General features: G+C 42.4%; 1 protein-coding gene across 2 annotated transcripts in view; it reads right to left on the bottom strand.

Moving 5' to 3' along the window:
* heatr5a (HEAT repeat containing 5a) overlaps positions 1–23,407 on the bottom strand; it is a 150,260-nt gene that overhangs the window by 3,731 nt on the left and 123,122 nt on the right. For both annotated transcript variants that reach the window (XM_051919998.1, XM_028822013.2), the window contains 6 exons: positions 22,353–22,592; positions 18,342–18,469; positions 14,500–14,647; positions 12,425–12,697; positions 6,785–7,009; positions 3,220–3,371 (listed from right to left, as the gene is read on the bottom strand). In XM_051919998.1, the coding sequence (XP_051775958.1) occupies positions 3,220–3,371; positions 6,785–7,009; positions 12,425–12,697; positions 14,500–14,647; positions 18,342–18,469; positions 22,353–22,592 (1,166 nt within the window). The remainder of the gene's footprint in view (positions 1–3,219; positions 3,372–6,784; positions 7,010–12,424; positions 12,698–14,499; positions 14,648–18,341; positions 18,470–22,352; positions 22,593–23,407) is intronic.

The following is a 23,407-nucleotide window of genomic DNA, read 5'->3' as shown; positions in this document are numbered from 1 at the left end:
ATACATGCAAATAAACTTCATCAAATAGGACTCATGATGTAGTTAACAGTTTAATGTGGCAAGGAACATTCAATGAACTCTCTTATGTCTGAAGTTCAGTTTCAGTTTACCAGGTCGGCACTATATAACACAATATGATATATACAGGGTGAGCCAAAATGAAGTACCCCATTTCTCAAGGTCATTGTGTGAGGTGGGTTTATGGGGTCCTTTGATAGGTGATCCCTTGTAGTTTTCAGTTGGCCGCATGCCTTGGTCCAGTGTGCGCCTTGCTTTCGCTGTTAAATCGTTCTTCAAAAACAACGAATCCATCATCACCTTCCGAAAGCACTTCAGCATTCATCCTAACGGTGACGTCCCAAATTGGAAAACAATTTTAAATTTAGACAGACGGGGGAGAAGGGCCTTAGTCAGGGAGGTGACCAAGAACCCGATGGTCACTCTGTCAGAGCTCCAGAGGTCCTCTGTGGAGAGAGGAGAATCTTCCAGAAGGGCAACCATCTCTGCAGCAATCCACCAATCAGGCCTGTATGGTAGAGTGGCCAGACAGAAGCCACTCCTTAGTAAAAGGCACATGGTAGCCCACCTGGAGTTTGCCAAAAGGCACCTGAAGGTCTCTCAGACCATGAGAAAGGAAATTCTCTGGTCTGATGAGACAAAGATTGAACTCTTTGGTGTGAATGCCAGGCATCACGTTTGGAAGAAACCTAGCACCACTCATCACCAGGCCAATACCATCCCTACAGTGAAGCATGGTGGTGGCAGCATCATGCTGTGGGGAACTGGGAGACTAGTCAGGATAAAGGGAAAGATGACTGCAGCAATGTACAGAGACATCCTGGATGAAAACCTGCTCCAGAGCGCTCTTGACCTCAGACTGGGGCGACGGTTCATCTTTCAGCAGGACAACGACCCTAAGCACACAGCCAAGATATCAAAGGAGTGGCTTCAGGACAACTCTGTGAATGTCCTTGAGTGGCCCAGCCAGAGCTCAGACTTGAATCCGATTGAACATCTCTGGAGAGATCTTAAAATGGCTGTGCACCGACACTTCCCATCCAACCTGATGGAGCTTGAGAGGTGCTGCAAAGAGGAATGGGCCAAACTGGCCAAGGATAGGTGTGCCAAGCTTGTGGCATCATATTCAACAAGACTTGAGGCTGGAATTGCTGCCAAAGGGGCATCGACAAAGTATTGAGCAAAGGCTGTGAATACTTATGGACATGGGATTTCTCAGTTTGTTTATTTTTAATAAATTTGCAGAAACCTCAAGTAAACTTTTTTCACGTTGTCATTATGGGGTGTTGTGTGTAGAATTCTGAGGAAAAAAATGAATTTAATCCATTTTGGAATAAGGCTGTAACATAACAAAATGTGGAAAAAGTGATGCGCTGTGAATACTTTCTGGATGCACTGTATATGTATAGCTTTTTGGGGTGTTGGCACAATTATTCACATATTTCTTAAAATTTCTTATAATGTCCTATTAAGAGTAAAATTTCATCCACCATTTAACAACTCTCCTGTAGTCTAGCTGAAGTAAACCTGAAATGTATTCTGACCATAAAAGTTAATGTCCATGTTCCATGAGATAAATAGACGTACGTTCAAAATATCTGTCTTTATTTAAAATGATGGCCAAGGAAGGAATGGCTGTAAATGGTCTTCTTTTGGGGTCAGACTAACAACAACTGATTTGAAGAACAATTACATTCACCTCAACTTCATCCAGAGATTGTTTCGTGTTACCTTTCAAGATGCTGAAAAAATATTGCCTGTGCCACCACTAAGCTATTCTCAGTGGCTCTTTTAGTGTCAGTAAGATGGTATTACAGAGTTTATGTGCATGGAAAAACTACAGGACAATTATTGAGGTCATTTTGTTTTAAAGAATATACTGAAAGAGAACTTCAGTAGGAATGTGAGACATAAGGAACACTATTAAGTATTACCATCTGAAATAGAAAGATGGCCAGAAGAAGCAGTATGAACGTGCAGAGCAGACAGACGGGTAGTGCCCAAGAGACCATAAGCCATAACAGTCTAAAATGTTCTGCTATTATGTAGTAAAAAATAAATAAAAAAATAACAGCATCTATAGACTCTACAGATGTTTTTTGCCATGTACAGTGTGGCCCACCAGCTTAAGCTGACACGGACAAGCGTGGGACACAAATTCAAGGCACACACTTCCCCGTTTCCCACAAGCATACCACAAGCACCATACAACAAGCCTCTTCTTCCTCTTTTATATTTTCTCCTGTCCACTACTCCGGTCAAGCTTTGTCGCTCCTCCTCCCAACTCTGGCTCCTTTTATAAGGCACCCAGAAATGCTCCGGGTGCCTGATTACTCGTTTATGGCAGCACTTCCGGGTGTCAGATCCCAACAGGGCTGTACCAAACTCCACCTCCCATGAAGCCCTGCGGGAGTCCGAGGCACCGCTGCAGCCCAGGGGGGTTGCTATCTAGCATCCCGGGGGAGGTAACGCTCTGGCTACACTTGCTCCCCCAGTCCTCCCAGCGTAGAGGTGTCGCTACACTGCCCCTCCCTCAGCCAAGTCTTGTGGGGCAAAGCGGCCCATCCTGTGACGGCTGTCCTTCTCTATGACGGGGAGTCAGGTCAGCGGCTCCTCCCTGCAACCAAACAAGACAAGTACGGGGAGGTGCTCTGCCCCGACGCCATCTCCTGGCGTCTACTGACATTTTAAATGGACAGCATGCTACAACAGTCATGCACCAGTTTAAATCGAATTCTGACAGGAATTTTCCACAGTGCATTTATTTTGTGAAAATACTTAACAGTATCAGTTAAGCATCATTATGAATTACCTGTAATTGAGTCAATGCTTTTATCACTTTTTATTGAAGAATTAAGATTAAACGTCTTTATAATTCACTTTAAAGCCTTGAAATGTGTTATCATTTTCCAATTATGTTTGATTTCCCCCATAAATTGTCAAGTGGTTGCAGTTTCCTCTTACTGGAATAGGGCGAGTGTTGTAATGGGTATGCACAAGGGTGCCCACTGCCTGGACCAGCACCATCTCCTTCAGTCTTCTATGACCCTGAACTGGAAAAGAGTTTCTCAAAGGCAATGAATGGTTTTAGCAAAGGTGAGTGAAGGTTTACCCAAACAATTTCATAAAATTCATAAAACTAACAGAAAATGCATTTAAATAGAATAAATGTTGTGCACATTTTTTTTTCCTTCTACTTACCACAGGGTCTTTTGACTCGAGGCTTTTCTTAAACATTTCAACGCAGGGATTTTGGATGCAGTCAACAGCTATCACTTCAGGACTAGCAGACAATACAAATATAGTAATGGCTGTGAGCAGGCCGACTTCATCCACTTCTGACTGAAAAGAATCTGGAGAGTGAAGTTATATGTCATTAACTCCTTATGTCTCTTGTTCTGTTACACCTTCATTAAAATAGCAATAGTTTTATAACATGTAGACCAAGGGGGTCTCCAAGCTTATTTCCCCGGAGAGCTACTTTTACAAAATGAAAATGGCCGAGAGCTCCTCACGTTTTCTAACGTTTCTTCTCATAGCTTATTTCAACCCAAAGAAACTGAATACGCTTGTTTTGCCTGAACATTTACAAAATATTGGTGTCCACAACTCACAATTTGCATTAAAACATCACAAAAAATATTTAAAAATAAACAGTTCACCTGCAAGTGCATTTTGTATGTCTGTCCGCATTTTCTCGTGTATCTCATACTATTGAATTAAAACATGAATGCTGTCAAAACCAAACAATGCAATTCCAAATCCACAGATCTGACTTATTCCTTTGTCATTCTGTCACATGTCACTGTGTCACTTTATTCACAGGTCCAGTCGCATGTGTGATGTGTTTCTTAGTTAGTCAGATGACTGGCACTGCTTGGAGTCCACAAGAGAGGTGTATGGTGGAGTGGAGCCCCTCAGGTTCACTCTGATGGAGTAATTTAAATGTTCATCTGTCAGTCTTGTTCTGAACGTTGACTTCATGACATTCACGTCAGAAAAGGCCGACTCACAGAGGTATGGAGACCCAAACAAAGCCGACATTTTCAGAGCTGCTTGGTGAAGATTCTTCTAGTTATCTTGCTCTACTAAGCTCCAGAAATGCTGAGAATGCTGTTGAGACTTTAACTGCACATTATTTTGAAGGTTTACTGATATATAAAATATAAAATCCAATGTCTGTCTGCTTTCCACAAGAGAACTACTTCACGGATTTAGATCTGGGTTATGATTTGCAACTTCTCACATTTCGGTATGCATCATAGTTCGCTTGCGGTACCGATTTATTTGCATGAATCTGAGATCCACACAACGAGCCGAGGTCTTCCTCACTTACTCGCCAGCTTCAGGTCGTGTTCCTCAACTCCGCTTAGCTAGCAAATGAGAGAACAACTGAATTCAACTTTGTTTGATATTTAAAGTAAAGTGTTACTTAGGTCTTGATGAGTTTGAGTCTGGATATTCTCTTAAGTGTTTGCCACATTGAAAACAGAGATTGCAATGCAGATTGTGGATCGTGATATGATTTTTTGGAAAGATCGCCCACCCCTAATTTGACTAATCAAGCGACGTGTTGGAGACCCCTGATGTAGTGTGGTGTGCACATGCCTATAAAAAGATGAACTATTACTCCTCATGTAAAAGACCAACACCACGCATGACTTCATCCCTTATCTCAATGCAAAATGACAGAGTTTCAGGTCATCGATAACCATGTGGACGGTCTGTCAAGCAGGCTGTAGTTTGAGAGACTTGTGGACTGTCTCTCCGATTCAGAAGTGAGCAACACTGGCACACCACAAAGAACAGGCCTGTCTGATCTGCTCTACTCTTCACTCTGTACACCTCAGACTATAAATGTAACACCAGGTCACGCGTCCCTTGCAGACATTCTCAGATAATTCTGCGCTTATAGTGTGTACTGATAACAGAGATAAGACAGAGGAGAGGAGTCAGGGGGAGAACTTTGTGTCTGGTGTTGAAAGAACCGTCTGCAACTTAATATCAGCAAAGTCAAGGAGTTGGTTATTGACTTTGGCCACAACAAACTGCCTAGACACTATTCAGGGAGTGGATGCGGAGGTGGTGCAACAAGTACTTGGGGGTCCACATCAATTGGGCTGGTCTTGTAACACAGAGGGACTACAGAAGAAAGGGCAGAGCAGACTCTCTCTTATTAGGAGACCGCACTACTTATATGTGGGTAGCAACATCTTTTCCATGTTCTATAACTCCGTGATGACCAGTCTGGGGTGTGCTGGTTCTGGTGACATCACTTCAAGAGCGGCCCACTGAATCAACAAGCTAATTAAAAGTGCAGGCTCCATTATGGGTTGCACATTGGACCCCGTGGAGGTCGTACAGAAGCAGAGAATGAAAACTAAACCGAGTGCCATTATGAACAATGCTGCACATCCTCTCTGTGTGACACACTAAAACTGACGACTTTCAGCCAACAAATTACTCAGCAGAAAGAGACACAACTGGGTCTCCTTCACACCAACAGCAATACACCTGTAGAGCATCTCACTGGGACCAAAACTGCCAAGTCAGAAGTTGTGTTTCTTTTTAGTCATTCTGGTGTGTGTATATATACTGTCACACACGCACGAATAGGGGAGTGTCAAAGGGCTCGATGGGTCACAAAAGATAGGGAAGTGGAACAGGGATCTAATGCTTTTTTTCTTCTTTTGTCTACAGAAAGACAAGAAGAAAACGTTCACACCGGACGTAACGCACCCGTATCCACCTGCATATTGTACAACTAAGACAACTTCTCTTCTGCCTCCGCAGAACTACCTCACTTCCGATGACTTCAGTTCCATCCCTCTGCTTCTGACGTCATCGCCGGCTGCTGCAGTCAACGTCACATTTGTTAATTGTACTTCCCTGATTGACTCCATAAAAATGCTGTAAACCCATAACATTATATATATATATATATATATATATATATATATACACACACACACCTCTCTCTCATGTATTTATTTATTTAAAGACAGGTCAGGTCAGGTTGGGGAGTATTCACTGGTACAGCATGTTACCACACCCACCACACGACAGCTCAGGATCCTGATTGGCAACCCCCCCAGGCAGAGAAGCAGTCCAGTCCCACCCTTCAGAAATGACCCTCTAGCTGTCACAGCCAGGTGTTATGTTGGTGTCTCCTTGGCCTGGTCCAGCCACTTGGGTCCTCAACAATGAGGATCCTGTGAGTCGGATCACCCTCGGGTAATGGCGCCACATGGCCGTATTGTCGTAACTGACGCTCCCTCACAATGCAGGTCATGTGCCTCATTCAGGACTCTGTGGCCGACACAAAGTCAAACCAATGGTACCCAAGGATTCTCTATAGAGACACACATGGAGGAGTCCGGTCTTCATCTCAGGTCACTGGATAGCATCCATGTCTCACAAACGGGAAGCACCAGGACTCTAAAGACTTGACCTTCGACCTTCTGCATAGATATCGGGAGCACCACAAAAAGCCAAATTACCCCTCAGGGACAAAAAAAAAAGTTCCACCTGTCCCTCTTACAGTGACTGCTCTTTTGATCTTTAGCTTAGTCACAAGTTTTCTTTCAGTCATTTTAGTATGTATGGGGGTCTTGGGGTGTTGCTTATATTTATTATATTATATTTACATACATACATATTAATATTTATTTATTGAGATTCTGTAAAAAAGCCAACTATCCACCTGGGACAAACCAAGTGCCATCGATCTACTGAATGACATATGAATATTAAAGGTGCAGCTCACCAGTCTTGTGCTCCTCTAATAAAGTAACGACGGCACAGCGCAGCAGACTTGTCCAGGCCGACCGGCTCTTTTCGGCTCGAGCCATGGGGGAAACCACAACAGTCTTAAGTGCCTGAAGTGCTGCAGAAAGTGGCATGGAGGACTGAACGGTGAAACATTTCACTGCCATCTCTCGGACAACACCCGTGATCAGGAACAAAACAGTGGGGAGAATGGATACACTTCCTGCAAAATAAAATTCATTTGACACACTAAACACAAGCAAACACCTTTGGTAAGAGTGGCAGTGATTACACAGTGACTGCCTGTTTCATATTCGAGTAACGCTGTCTAAGCAGTTTAAGGATCTGAAGGTTGCTAGCTTGCTTCTTTCCATTACCCTACTTGGTAAAATGCTTCATTTATTTCTAATTCTGTATGTAAACAAATTGCAGCAACTTTTCGATGAAATGAAATGTTTAACCAACTTCACTGATGTCCTCTTTTTCTTAATGGAGTACCAACACTCTTCACGTTGCTGAGGAACTTTGCTGTACCTTCGACATGTCATGCTCCTCATATTCGTTCTCTCCGCTAACTCGATATGTGATGCCGGACAGAGGTACAAGGTGGAGTGGGTGGCAGACTGTGGGTCCATGACTGGCACAGTTTGTCCGCTTATGAGAAGCTTATCTTAACAGACAGCATTTTTTTCCCACAGCTAATTTATTATATATTCCATAGAACCATAGAAAAATGTCAGTGTTTAGCAACCATTACAGCACTAATGGACCCCCCCCCCCCCCCCCCCCCCCGATTGCAATGGGATATTTTATGCACTGCTTTAATATTTGTACGGTTGCCTATTGTTTGCTTTGTAATAATTTCCATTTTATTCTTCATTGCATCAAGTCTCTGTTTTTGTGGGTTTCCATTCACGTTAGTTCTACATCTTGTCTGTCCCAGGACCCCCATATACCCATTCCCCTATATAAAAGGGCCCTCAAATAAAATGCACATACACCTTCCTAATATATTCTGCCCCTACTTTTGCATCCCGTTAAAGTGCCACTGATCACATTTCACCTAAAAGCCACCTCAGTTCCCATGAAGGTTTGCTCCTGTGTTATACACCACTGCCATATGGCTGTCACAAAGTAATTGAATAGGCGTGTTTGCATATAATGAGACAGGCAACTATTGCAAGAGCCGATGTCTGTCCACATGAGCCCCCCATGGACCAATTGTATCGAGATTAGCCACACTTATTTTTCAAAGAAATTTTTCAAGACAGCTCAATTTTTGCTCAGATATCCTGAACAGAATGCGCTGTGCAAAGTTTTGGAAGTTCCAAGTCTCCCATTGAACAGCTTTAGCGAATTGGCATCCATCTTAAAAACAGAGAATCGTTCTGTGTGACTTCAGCTGGGAAGGAGTTTACTGTTTCAAGTTCACCCTGACAGCAGTTGCGTGGCCTTGTACATTTGGTGTATTTTCCTTTTTTACTTGTCTGACAGCCACGTGGATGCCATCAGATGCCATGCTGTGCCGCGCAAACATCTCACACAGCAGCTCCCTTCTCCTGCAGGTTTCGTAAGTTAACTAATAGAGGACAAAAAATAAAAAAGTTACTTCTGTGGAAATAAAATGGAAGTGGAAAGCAATTATGTAAGCACAAACAAGACTGAATTGGTTGAACAACATTATCTGAAGATTATTATTGTGAAGAACCGACATTATCCATCAGTAGCTAAATGGTGTTTGAACCAATTAATGATAAGGGACAGGTGCTGCTGCCCTAAACGATAGAAACTCGGGCGGGGGGGCTTCAGTGACTTAATCCTCTGATCTTTCAGCCCCAGATCTTCCTGCTCATCGTGTGCCATTAGTCTTCCCACTATACAACAAATCAGTTCTTTCCAAGTTCTTATTTATTTCATTTTAATGAATTACTGTGTTTTAACGAATATTAAGAACTAGACGAGGGACTTATTTCAGCTCCTTTTCTACTTTCACAGGGTAATACTAGTATTGATTTTACGCTAGTATTGTTTGTTTTGTATTAACAGATATTTTTTCAATTGCTAATTATTGGATACAACTTTATAGGGTGCTCCAGATCTAATTATGCAATTTTCATTACGCTATAACTTATTAAGTTTATTACATAGAGAATTCACAGCACCTGCCCTGCATTCCAAAATGGCGGGGAGACAGTTGTCAGTTGAACAGTTGTATAATTAGATCTGGACCACCCTGTACAGCCGTGGCCCAAAGTTCTGAGAATGACCCAAATGTTGGTTTTCACCAAGTTTGCTGCTTCAGTGTTTTTAGATCTTTGTGTCAGATGTTTCTGTGGTGTACTGCAGTAGAATGACAAGCAGTTCAGAACTTTCAAAGGCTTTGATTGACAGTGACATAAAGTTTATGTAAAGAGTCCATATTTGCAGTGTTGGCCCTTCTTTCTTTTTCAAGACCTCTGCAATTCACCCTGGCAGGCTGGCAATCAACTTCTGGGCCCAATCCTGATTGACGGCAGCAGCCCATTCTTGCATCATCAATGCTTGGAGTTTGTCAGAATTGGTGGGTTTCTGTTTGTCCCCCCCGCCTCTTGACCACAAGTTCTCAATGGGATTGAAGTCTGGGGAGTTTCCTGGCCATGGACCCCAAAATTTTGATGTTTTGTTCCCTGAGCCACTTAGTACATCCAGGTAGGCACGTGGAACATCTGTTTTGATACTAGAAGGATATCCCAAAAAAAAAAAAAAAAAAAAAAAAAAAAAGACTTTTCAAGCTTCCACTAAGATCAATGTACATGTCTCCATAATAAGAAAGAAGGTGGCAAAAAAAAAAATGGGATTCTTCAGAGTGAAGCAGGGCAGAAACCTCTGCTACCCAAGAGTAACAACAGTATTTGTCTCGCATTTACAAAGAAACATCTGGATGATCCACTAAGCCATCTGAACAGATGCAAGACACCTTTAACGTCACAATCCAATACAATGAAATATTATTTGGAGCCTGCGGTGGGCTGGTTTGTTTCCTGCCTTGTGCCCTGTGTTGGTTGGGATTGGCTCCAGCAGACCCCCGTGATCCTGTAAGTTAGGATATAGCGGGTTGGATAATGGATGGATGGATGATTTGGAGCAAGCCTATATATACGAGGGGGTACCCAAAAATAACCAGAATCTGTACCTGTCACGCAATCTCGACTTAGTTGTGAATTTCGCTGCCAGGTGTGGCACACTTACAGTATTCTGTGGCAGTCTGCCAAGTGGCGTTGCTCCGTGTTGTTCATACGCCATTCCGTGTCGGTTTTTCTTGGTGTTCATTAAACGTGTTCTGCGATTTTTGTGATGGGTGATCATAAAGAACAGTGCGACTGCGTTAAATTTGATTTCCTCTTAGGGGAAAAACAGCTACTTAAACTGTTTGTGATGCGTGAAACTGCTGTTAAAAAGGAAGCTTTAATAAAACCCTGGTCTACGAGTGGTTTTCGTGTTTCAAACGAGTGGAAATGTTACCTTCCACAATTAGGAATGACGAAAATCTTGAAAAAGTTTGCAATGCAATTTACGGAGAGTGTTGTCAGACTGTTGAAGAGATTTCGGAATTGACTTGTGTGTGTCTTGGGAGTTCTCGCCACCTTCCCTACTCGCCTGATCTTTTGCTCCGTGCGACTTTTTTTTGTTCCCGCATATGAATAAAGTCAAAGAAAAATGGCTGCAGGCCTTGGACAATGTTCCTCTTCAGCAATTCCAAAAACGTTTCCACGAGTGGGAAAACTGTTGGGACGAGTGCAGTCATTCACGTCGAGAGGACTCTGAAGGACACTGAAGTTTCAGTAAGTAAAAATCATTAAAACAAATTTTTTTTTCCCCCAATTCCAGTTGTTTTTGGGTACCTTAGATAAAGGAATGGGTATATAAGAGTAGATGGTGGACAAGTCAAACGCAGAGCTCCTTGGATGACACAGGGCCTGCCATGTCTGTCATTCAACTGTAAGAACACATCCAACCTACGATAAAACAATGGGGTTCTAGTGTGCTGGTGTGGAGACGCTTTGCTGCCTCATGACCAGAAATACTTGCCATTACTGAAGAAACTAAGAATTCTGCACTTTAACAAAATATTCTCGAGGAGAATTGTGACGATGCTCCCATCTTGTGTTCGGGGGGAGCCCTGAACCCGTCATCATCGGTAATGTCACCGATGAGCTTGGCAGTGAGGCATAACAAATGGAGCAAGGGGATGGTGTAATAGTGCAAAGTGCGTTTATTAAAGTCAACAAAACAAGTGTCCAAACAAATAAAGTGCAGTGCCTCAAAAAGTCATTAAATAAATAATCCAAAAAATAGGCGCAGAGTGGAGGTTCAAAAATCCAATAAATAGAAAAACAACAATCCTTTACAACGAGGTTAAAACAAGCAGTCTCTTTATAAACAAGCCCAGTGTCTTCTTTTATTTGGCGGCTCCCCTGCTTCTCCCATCAGGCTTCTCAACGGGGGAGTCGCCCTTCCCGCAGCTGACCTTACTTCCGTCCGGTTGCCTTCCGTTCCCTGGCTCTGTACGGCTACCTTACCGGACCGAGACTTGAGTTCCCCAACGGCCAGGTCGCTCATGCTGAGGCACACCTTCCCAAGACTTGACGACTCCCATTGACTTCCGCTGGGAGTCATCCACACTACCGGTCACTCCAGCTCCTAGAAATCATTCAGCTGGAGCGACCACTTCCTACTGCCCCCCCACCCCCCCCATAGTATCGGCCATACACTGCTCATGAGGAGCCCTTCAATCCAGCTGCCTGCAAGCGCTCGCTCGCACCGTCTTTCTTCTTCAGCTTCCTCCCTTCTTCTTCCTCACTCCCGCTACCTCCGTTTCTTTTTCTTTTTTACTCCTCTAACCACCTCGTGCTTCTATTTATGAAGAGGACGTGGCAGCAGTGGCAAATCAGCAGCTCTGGAACAATCACGGATGCGGACTGTGCACTTAAGTGAGAAACGCCCACATCACGAATCACCGCGGGAACTGCTTCAGCCACACAACCACCATGTCCCCTCGCTAAGCCGCAAGTGCGGTGATTATTTATTTAAAAGTGGCCTTCCTGATGGGAGCTGTGGACCCGCACCACCACAAACATATTTGCTCATCTGTTGGTGATCTGAATCCAAAGCCTAATTTCAGTTTATAATGACCCAACACACAAAAGCGAGTGTAAACAAAATGTCAAGTTTTGGAATAGCCGTGTCAAAGTTCAGGTTTGCCCGCAACAGAGACGTGGAGATGAGCAGTTTGAGCCTGCAGACCTACCGATGCGTCTGAACGAAAGGAGTTCTGCAAAAGCGGGGTGGGCTACAATTCCTCAACAGGGACGTAAAAGACTGATGTCAAACTACAGGAAGTGTTTAGTTGCTGTAACCAAGAAATGAAACAGGACAGATGAAAGAAGAGTGTTACAAAGGTAAAGGCTCATGCAGTCTCTCCTAAAGAGTAATCGCAAAAGAGACACGCTATTAAGAAATCTTAATACTGTCAAGTTATAAAGGGAAAAGAGAGTTACAAACGGACAAGATGAACACTTCTATAAGCTAATTTGCACTTTTTGAGCTTACTTTTTGCATGCATTACGACTACAGCTTCCCTCAAGCCTTTCATTCCTACCTTCAGGTGAGCAGACCGAAGGAAGTTCAGACAGAATGCCCAGAGCTGTCGCTATCAGCTTGCAGTCACTGTCATTCAGAATCTGGGGCTTACTTCCACAGGTCATTGGGCTGCCAGCCAATTTGGGGTTTAGCTGAGGCAGTTGTCGCACCAGAATACACAGGCACAGCTCCAGCGCAGCAAACACCAGAGATTTCCCAGGGATCAAACCCCCTGTATCTTTGCCTTCTCCAAATTCAGGGAGAGTTTCCTTTTCTGCAGCACCATCATCAACTGCGTAAAAGAAATAGACAAACGTAAGCTTAGTCATACTGTGTAAATGTGGTTCTCTGAGTAAAAGTCTCGTTTGGCTTGAAACCATCCTGGGCTGGAGAGCTGGCCGTTACCTCGTGGAACAAGACAAAGTGCAGAATTCACATTTAGAAACGGTTAAGGAGAAATATCTACAGTAAAGATGAACTATGAGGTAACACAATGTGATGACAGATACACAGGTCATAAGCTCATGTTCCCTCCATTGCCAATACATTCGAAAATCCGGGAAGGACAACAAGTGCGTTTACATGCACACACAAAACCGGGATAAGGGGAGTAACCTGGATAAGGCAGAAACCTGGTTTCTCGAAAATCTGTGCTTACACGTGCAAGTAATCTTCTGGAGTTCTCCTTTTCAAAAAGCACTGTGACGTCATTAAATTTGTGCAAAACAGAGTTGAACGTCGTCATCGACCACTAGAATTCTGCAAACATGCACAGAGCCTGTGATATTTTATTTTATAAATATGTTTATTCCTTCATGTGCTCTTAAGTAGATCACATTCATCCCCAATTTACATAGCTGACCTGAGCCACCGATGATTTGTGGTATGAACACTGGCCACTGCATCACCCGACCACACCGTTTTGACCCATCTACAGAAAATAGCTAGATAAAAACTAAACTGACACTTTTGTCCTATATTTCTGTCACTGGATTGCATGCGGCACACTCTTTTTTTGTTTGCTTGTGTGACGGAGTCCTGTGAAGGAGCGGCGTACCAGTACATTTGTTTCTTGCCTTACACCCAGCGATGCTGCGATAGCAACAACGCGGTATTTTTACTTCAGTAAACCAAGTATTGCATTACTCGTTACTTTAAAAAAGTAAATCGGACTACATCAAATGTGTTACCCTACTGCTCTCAATATTGCGCACTGTATGTTCATTAACATAATAAATTTATTGATTTCTGAAATATTGAGACAGATTATTTCAAAAAGGAATAATGCGATCACCTGAGCATTTGCTTCAGGAAATTTCTACCTGTGGCCACTCGAAGTGCGTGCAAAACAAACTAATTGTTCACACTAACAGAGCACAATGGACACGTACAGAGCACAAAGTCCTTGTGTGTAACACGGTTAAGGGTTTACATGGCCAAATCACCGGGTTACTCGCAGAGATGTCTACGTCTGTTAACTAAGCTCCTCAGAGACCAATCATCGGGTTTCTCTTAGGGTTTAGATGGCATTTTAGAAACCGGGTTTCTGTGACTACCTGGTGGCTCTGAGGCTAAGGTTCTGCGCTGGCATCCCGAAGGCTGCCGGTTCAAATCCTCGTCACTGGGCCCTTGAGCAAGGCCCTTAACCTGTAATTGCTCCAGGGGTGCTGTACAATGGCTGACCCTGCACTCTGACCCCAAGGGGTATGCGAAAAGATGCATTTCACTATGTGTTGCTCTGTATAACTATGTATGTGACAAATAAATAAAGAATTATTATAATTATTAAAGCTCGGGTAAACACACAGAATGAGAGGATAAATGTGAGAAATGAATAGAGGATAGTTTGGGGAAAAAATACATTTGATGTAAGTAAAGAGTTAAGATGAAATCTACAGGTATGGTAAATACAGTCCAAGGTCAGGAGCCAGAAGAAATTGGAATTAAGGCTTGGACATTCACATTAACATTTTTTGCAGGTTGAGAACTCTCATTTACTATAATTCTGATGCATGTTTCTTACCAAAATATCATGATCGTTAGTTTTTTGCTATTAACGAAAGTACAGAAAATTGAAGAGTTTAAGATACCCACCTTCCGCACTTCTGCGTTTCTCCTTTACATGTTCCTGTGCAGCACAGATAATCCGCTTCACTAACTCCAAGACTGCTAGCTGAATGGCTGGAGATTCTCTCGTCACGATTAATCTATGCAGGACATTCAACAGCTCAACACTCAAAACCTGTGAAAGCACAAGGAAAAAAATCATGTCTTTAAATCTGTTTGTGTCCGTTTGTTGTCATTCATCTTTCAGGAAAGCTGGACAAATGTCAACGCTGATGCTCTGCCTTCATTTACTCTGAGGACTTTAGAAAATCTGCAACAAGAAGAGGCCATTCAGCCCAACCATCCTATTCATCTAGATTGTTCAAAATAACATCAAGTCAAGAGTTGTATGTCCCAAATGTCCTGCTTTACATCACACTACTTGCGAATTTATACCGTGTGTCTGGTTCTTTGTGTGAAGAACACCTCTCTCACAATTGTGTGAATCTGACCTTTCGTTTCCATCTGAGTCACTATGTCCTTGTCAAAAAATTTATTTTAAGGGAACACCTAGGATCGACTGTACTAATTCTTTCTATAATTTTAAACTCTTCAATCATTTCATCTCTCAGTCCTTGTTTGCTTAAATTCATTCAGTCACCCCTCACAGCTCATACCCCACAGCCTAAGAATCGGCCCAGTGGCTCTCCTCCAGATGTTCTCTAGTGCCACAATGTCTGTTTCTAATATCCATACATCCATTATCCAACCCGCTAAATCCTAACTACAGGGTCACGGGGGTCTGCTGGAGCCAATCCCAGCCAACACGGGGCGCAAGGCAGGAAACAAACCCTGGGCATGGTGCCAGCCTACCACAGGGCACACAGACACTCACAAACACACACCACGCACACACTGGGGACAATTTAGAATCGCCAATATGAACACCAAAATTGCATGTGGTAGCCCTGGTGAGGACACAGGTGTTTTATAACTTAAGCACAACCCTCCATACATAATGGTATGTAACCCAATGTCTGATTACCTTTCTTCATCATGATGAGGATACAAAGGGATTTCAGACTTGCACATCCCAAATATTCTTTGCACAATATTAAGGCAAAGTAATAAAAGAGGAGAAAAACCTTAAATGAATATAATACTCCATGGAAAAATTATATCCAGTGGTCAAGGGTCCGGTCTTCATTACAAAAGAGCAAACCTGCGTGATGAAGCTTCTTGACAGTGGACTACTTTTATTTTCTAGAGCTAATAATTTAACAATATTTTAGCAAAAAAATGAATATATTTTGCACATTGTGAGCGTACCAATGGATGACATGACATGTGATTTACATGACATGAGTGACGGAAGATCTTTTCATGGACATTTTTGATATTGTTTGATTGTCCAGTGTTGGTCACCATTCTACATGAAAGCCTGAGTTTAAGTTTTTTTCTTCGGACATAAATAACATCTTAAAGTATTTTTGGGTTAAACATTCCTTTAACATTTATGAATAAAATCTGCTCTAAGAAAGCTTCACACGTTGTGTTGATGTGCTTTTCACAAATTTGACATTCCTTTAATAATAGTAACTCAGAGTGTTTGCCACAGATTAATGAACAAAAACAAAGATATACACAGTTATTTGGATATTCTCATTAATTAATATTACAACAATATCTAATAGATGTTAAGTGTAAGAAACAGAAAAACAACCTGGGCATTGTTAAACAAAATGTAAATACTAAAGTGCAAAACAAATTTTCACTCTTATCAGAAACAGGTTCATATTGTCTTCTCATTAAAAGCCTCATACATAAAGATGGAAAGAGAACAACCAGATCGAAACTACATGTGCATAAAAGTAAAACCTCACAGCACCACCAGTTTTTCATTCCCAAAAATGCATCAGAACACAACCAAAATCCCGAAGCACGACCAAAGTCACATGGGCGCCTTCCACGTCATAAACAAAGCCTTAAAACGTTAAGTGCGGCGTTACTCAGTGCTTTGTAACCAATGTTCTTTACTGTGCCCGTGATATTACTGTTATTTAGTGATTACGGTGTGCTTTTTACTGCATAATAATGGATCCAAAGAAAGCTAGAGAGATAAGAACAAAACCAAAGAAGGTACAACAATCAATAACAAAAGAAATGAAGAAAGAAATGATCAAAAAATACAAGAGAGGTATACGGGTGACTGACCTTGCGTCTTCGTATGGCACGAGTAAATCTACAATATCTACGATTTTGAAAAGCAAAGAGGAAATGTAAAAAGCTGAAGTTTCTCTAAAAACAGACCATCAGCAATTGATGAAGTTGAAAGATTATTGTTACTTTGGATAACTGAAAGACAGTGTGCTGGTGACAGCCTATCGGAGGCTATTATCTGTGAACAGGCTATAGGGCAGTACATGGGATAGTGCGAATGATTATCCTTCAGGGAGTGCTGATAGAGGATGTCCTGTTACAGTAAAGTTTCTTTTTTAATTTCAATTGTGTAGGCTATGCTAGGCTTATTCTTTATTCATGTGTTTTTCCATAAAACAATATTTGAATATGCAGAAAACTCAAATTACGGGAATTAAATAGGTTAGGTATGGGAGTCTTAAACAATACTGTGTTTTATTATGCACAAAAAACTCAAATATGGGTATTAAATAGGTTGTGTTTGGGAGTCGTGGGGGTTAGGAACGGATTAATTCTATTTCCATTATTTCTTATGGGATAAATTGCCCCGGTCCACAACCAACTCAGTCCACAGTCAGTTTTACGGGATGAATTAAGTTTGTGCTGCGGGGTTTATATATACTGTTGAGGCAGGAGGCTGGGGGGCAGACCCAGCCGGGACGTGGGTTATTTGTTCGCCAGGCCACAAGGGGGCGACCACCCTGGATAAAGAAGGGACCACGGGGACGGACCCATTGGGGCATGTGGCCGCCCCGAGCGTCGTGGAGCCTGGGAAACCTGCACTTCCGCCACACCTGGGCAGGTGGAGAAAGAACCTTCCAGGGACACCCGGAGGAAGAGCCGCCAGAAGGTCATCAACGAGCACCTGGAGCACGTCCGGGTGAACATAAAAGGGACCGACCGCCTTCCTACAGTCTGGGAGCAGAAGCAGGACAAAGCTCCCGTGAGGAGAGGAGAGGTGGTCCAAGGACATTGGGAAGAAGGCCTGTGTTAGGGGTGTTAGGTGCAGGACTTTTGTGAAATAAACATGTGCTTTGATAAAGTGCCGGTGTCTGTCTGGTGGTGTTCGGGCGACTTCTCACACCGTATATATCTGCATTTGACTTAAGCAGGTGTACATGGCAACACATTAAATAGAGAGAGTTTGATGTTATTAAATCTCAAGAAAAGATACAAAGACTAATAGCATAGTTCACAGTAGTTTCAGTAGATTAAGGATGCAGATGGAGTTCTTGATTCCTGAATGTGATGAGCTGACCAGCTGACATGGAGGAGAGGAAAACAAAAAAACTCCTAAGATTGGTTCAGTAGGAGAAAACTAAGCCCTCCTTTAAAGAATATGTTAGGAGGGGAACCTTAATTTCCTTGCATAAATTCAAATGTTTCTCTCACTTTCTACACACTCACCTGATTAGTCAGCAAGGAAAGACTTCACACACATTCCTCAGAGCATCAAGGTAAACCAACAAACATGCAAATGACTAACACATTTATTATTTACTTAATCCAATTACCTGTAAAGGTTAGGAGGAAAAACAATGAAAATCATACATCCACACATAGGTTGGAAAGACAACAACAAGTGTGCATGCAGTGTGCAGTTGGGAATACAAACTCAAGTTTATTAAAAAAGAAAATGTAACAGCAATGGCATGTGGGACTGAAACAAAATCCATTTTTAGATAAACTACCTGGTCATTTCCAATCTTTGAACGAGGCCACGGAACATCAAGCAAAGACTGCAGTGCAAGTAAACACGTTGTGATGCTATCCATGGGAGCATCGGAGCGTGGAGAACAAAGGAACTCAACACTGATTCCTACAACAAAATGTATTGTATTAATATATACAAGAATAAATACATAAATTATATGTTTAACAGTTTTAAAAGTAGTACACAACACGTCCTTGATTAGCAGAACTACACAGCACTGAGATCAGGAACATTTATTTTAGAAAAACTAAAGCAAGGAAACATTAACATCCCATGATCTTTCATTAGAATTCCCAGGTATCTCCACTCCAGTAGACGGTGTAACCAGAATTCAAAAACAGTTATTTGATTCTGTGCCTCGTGAGACAAACCACGCAGCTGAGGCAAGGAGAATACTTTTAGACAGGGGCCTTAAATGATTAGAAGAGATGGACTGTTCACAGATTGGGGGCCAGAATGATATGCCATGGTGAGAAATTTAACCAGGACATCGGGACACACCCTGCTCTTTACAAAGGGTGCCCCAGAAACTTTACTGACCACACAGAGTTAGGACCTCGGCTGTACGTCTCATCTGAAGGATGGCACCATTTCTACAGCACGGTATCCACTTCACTGCACAGGAGTATTGGGACTGACATTCAGACCACAGGGTACGCGCCCCCTGCTGGCCGTGCCAACACCTCTGCCAGCAACAATCCAAGCATTTTCGTGGTTGGTGTCTCATCTAAGTACTGGCCGGGCCCGAACATGCCTAGCCTCTGGTGGATTCCCTGTTCTGAAGTGCATGTGGTATGGCTGCTTCAGGAACTGCCGCCATTCATAACGGTACTCAGTCTGCTTATTTGTCGCGATCTGAGATAAGTGATCCAGTTGTAATAGCATAGCATCGCTTGTCCTTTGGCTTATTTTCTTTATATTTGTATAATCCTGTCACAATCGATCTTAGATCATGAAATCTACCTAACCTTGAGAAGAAAAAAAAAAACACAATTTTGGGCATTTTAGGACATGACGAAGGCAGCATTTGTTTTTTCCCACTTAATATTTCATAATTTAAATGAGACTTCAGCAAACTACTGGGTATAGGTCTGGTATCATAAGTTCATAAATCACTAAATGGAAACAACATGCTCAGATGTAGTGATAACGTGACTGCAATGTTTTCATATGCATTGTGACTGACCCAACACACCCTTCACATTCACTGTTTACACTCCTGCCATTGGGAAAAAGGTACCGAAGTATTCAGGCCCTCAACACCAGAATGTGTAACAGTTTCTTCCCCCAAGCAGTCAGACTCCTGAACACTCATGGACCAGACTGATATCTGACATATGTGTTCTATTCTGCAGTGTTGCACATGTTTGCACATTTGACTCACATGCACCTTGTTATATATTATGTGTCTTTATGTTATGTGTCGTGGATTCTTCATTGCCCTGTGTTTTATGTAGCACCGTGGTCCTGGAGGAACGTTGTTTCGTTTCACTGTATGCTGTACTACTGTATATGGATGAAATGACCCCTCCTGGACCCCGTGATCATCAGAGGTGACTGTGTGCAGACCTATAAATACCTGGGAGTGCAGCTGGATGATAAATTGGACTGGACTGTCAATACTGATTCTCTGTGCAAGAAAGGACAGAGCCGGCTATACTTCTTTAGAAGGCTGGCGTCCTTCAACATCTGCAATAAGATGCTACAGATGTTCTATCAGATGGTTGTGGCGAGCGACCTCTTCTACACGGTGGTGTGCTGGGGAGGCAGCAAAAAGAAGAGGGACACCTCACGCCTGAACAAACTGGTGAGGAAGGCAGGCTCTATTGTAGGCATGGAGCTGGACAGTTTGACATCTGTGGCAGAGCGACGGGCGCTGAGCAGACTCCTGTCAATCATGGAGAATCCACTGCATCCACTGAACAGGATCATCTCCAGACAGAGGAGCAGCTTCAGCGACAAACTGCTGTCACCGTCCTGCTCCACTGACAGACTGAGGAGATCGTTCCTCCCCCAAACTATGTGACTCTTCATTTCCACCTGGGGGGGTAAACGTTAACATTATACAAAGTTATTGTCTGTCTGTATACCTGCATTGTCATCACTCTTTAATGTATTGCTCTTTATCAGTATGCTGCTGCTGGAGTATGTGAATTTCCTCTTGGGATTAATAAAGTATCTATCTATCTATCTATTATATAGTGCCTTTATCATCTGTCTGTCTATCATATAGTGCCTTTTCTCTATCTATCTACTATATAGTGCCTTTATCATCTGTCTATCTATCTATGACAATAAATACTCGAATCTTGAATGTAAGGTGAAAACAGGCTCTTTAATAAAATTAACCTCCAGTTCCCATTAAAAAAAGGGACTGGTTGCAAGTTCTCACATTATTCTACAGCCCTGTGTGTGCTGCTCTTGTGTCTTTTCTTATGATAAATACAACTTGAGGGTGTCAAGCAACATGATTTTGGGGGAAATGGCACAGGGCAAACAAACATAAGGACTCCTGTCCAATTCACATCCTAAACAAGTGGGCCATAGACAGATTAAAAATCTTAAGACATTGCACTGAACTTGAAATGCTGCCTAAAAAAGATGTCATATAAAAGTTATTTTTCCAAGTAAAGAGAGTTTCTATGTGACAGTTGGTAAATGTCTATTTTTGACAACACATTCGGTCCTCAACTACAGTAGAACCTCTGGTCACAAACGTTTCTGAACACGTACAAATCGGGTTACGATCAAAAAGTTTGCCAAAACTTTGCATTTGTTCACGACCACACGCTCTGGTGGCGAACAAAAACACTGGCTGACAGTTTCCCTACGTGCGTTCATACATGCCAATGATTTTCTATTCTCCGTTTCCCATTTCCTTTTGTTTATGTATACAGGGCCTAACAAAGCAGCTGATGTTGCAAAAGGAGTTACAATGTTAACCAAGCAGAGGCCTCAAGTGCTGGAAGAGGTGGAAAAACTGTTGCTAGTGTGGTTGAACGAGAAGCAACTTGCAGGGGATAGCGTAAGCGAGGCGATCATATGCGAGAAAGCCAGGAAGATTCATGGCGATTTGCTGCAAAAAAAAAAATTCTTCTTCGAGTGGCGAAGGTGAGGAATTTAAAGCCAGTAGAGGATGGTTTGAAACGTTTCACAAGTGAAGTGGCATTTAATTTTTTTTTCCCTGTGCTTAAAACTCATTAAAAAAGTTCGTAAGGGTCAAGTGTGAACTCTTACAATGTTAGCTTTCTCAGTGTTATTCAATGTTTTTACATTTAGTTTACTATTACACTGTGCATTCTATGGTATAATTAACTATTTTTGTGCTTAAAAACGTAATATATATTTACATACAGTTCATACGGTCTGGAACGGATTAATTGTATTTATATACAACCTTATGGGGAAATTACGTTCAGGTCGCGTCCAGAGTTTTGGAACGAATTACGTTCGTGACCAGAGGTACCACTGTATTCTGAACTTCTAAGTCATAACCCTGTGGCAGCAACAAGGTCTTGGAAAATGTCCTCTCTGCCATCTTCAGAGTGCAGCGTCTTAACCACATCTCTAAATGTATAAAATCCAACGTCTGTCTGTCTGTCTTCTTTTCACGAGAGAACTACTTCATGGATTTATATTGGATTTTTTTCTATAATTGGCTTGAACATTCCGGTTGATTTTGCAACTTCTCTCATCGCGCTAAGAATCAGAGTTCACTTGCAGGAGCGATATATTCGCACTAATCCAAGACAGAGGCTGCAGGCCGAGGAGAGTGCAAAGCGTAACATCAGGAGTAAAGAGCTGGGCCGGGCAGTGCCCTCCTCACCGTTCTGTTTCACTTCTACGCAGGTGAAGCTGTGGGGGGATGGCTAGTCAAATATAAACACAAGTTATTTGAACTTCAAATCAGATTAAAGTGGACAAGCAAGAAGCCTGGTCATAGTATTTTAGACAACAGTACATCAAAAGCTCTGAAACCCAAACTAACCTAAAATAAGATGAAATCTGTCACTGTTGATATCCTCTGGAGACTTGACTGTTGCCAGTGATGAAGACTGTCCCATTGAGGTTGGTGTTACTGGCCTTGACAGGTTAGCTGGACCTTCATCTATCACAATGAAACCAGTGCTATTGAGCCACAGAGAAGTAGCATACAAAATGGAAGTCCAGGAACTGTAGTAATGGGGCCTGGCGTGTTCCACCGTCTCGGCAGTATAGAATGCTCCACCTGGCAAAATTAAAACAAAAACAACACTTGCTTGAATATTTTAAACCAAATGACAAACTCTTCCAAAATAAAATTTAAATTAAACTAAATGTCTGCTTTGAAAAGTTTCTGAAAAGTGTGTTAGAACATTAAGACATCTGACAAATGAGGAGAACATTTCAGTCCAGCAGCAGTTATTGGTTTGTTTTAGCTAACAGCTATGCTGTCCCAATTCCACACCCAGACACTTCCTAAAGATTGTCAAGGCCAATGATTCAGCTACGCATGTGTCTCGGTAGCTTGTTTGCTGAATAGTTTGCCTGTTTTCGGATTTAATCTGGAAAGCGGTTTTATGAACACAGGAGAGGTGTATTCTCAAAGTGCTTCTTCCCATGAATGAGCCCCAGCACACAGACAGGCCCTGGTCACCTGTGAAGTGTGTCCCCTCAGGTCCGGACCCAGTGGTGCTACAGCATATTCCAGCCCCACTGAATATATAAAGTATTACTTTTGGGCCTCAGGAAAACAGTTTAACACCCTGGTTTAAAGATTGACAAGTAAGAAATCTAATGAAAGAGCGCGATGAAACACTACTGAAGACAAGCACACCAAGAGCACAATAATCAGAGCAAACTTTCCAATAATGTGTAGAAAACTGCTTGATTTGTTTGTCAGAGCTCAACTTCAGACGATTCAGATATGGATGACTGTAACAGGAACATTACCAGATTTTAGTTGTGTTCATTTCCCCCTAAACTTTTACAGCATTGGCCTGATTTAACTGCCTGGTTGAACTTTTGCAATCCCACACAAGTAAGCTTTGATTCTCTGCACTA

The sequence above is a fragment of the Erpetoichthys calabaricus genome, chromosome 16, assembly GCF_900747795.2.
Source record: "Erpetoichthys calabaricus chromosome 16, fErpCal1.3, whole genome shotgun sequence".
In the NCBI taxonomy this organism is placed as follows: Eukaryota; Metazoa; Chordata; class Cladistia; order Polypteriformes; family Polypteridae; genus Erpetoichthys; species Erpetoichthys calabaricus.
The sequence above is the reverse complement of the archived record's forward strand: the minus strand, read 5'-3'. Positions and strand labels throughout refer to the sequence as shown.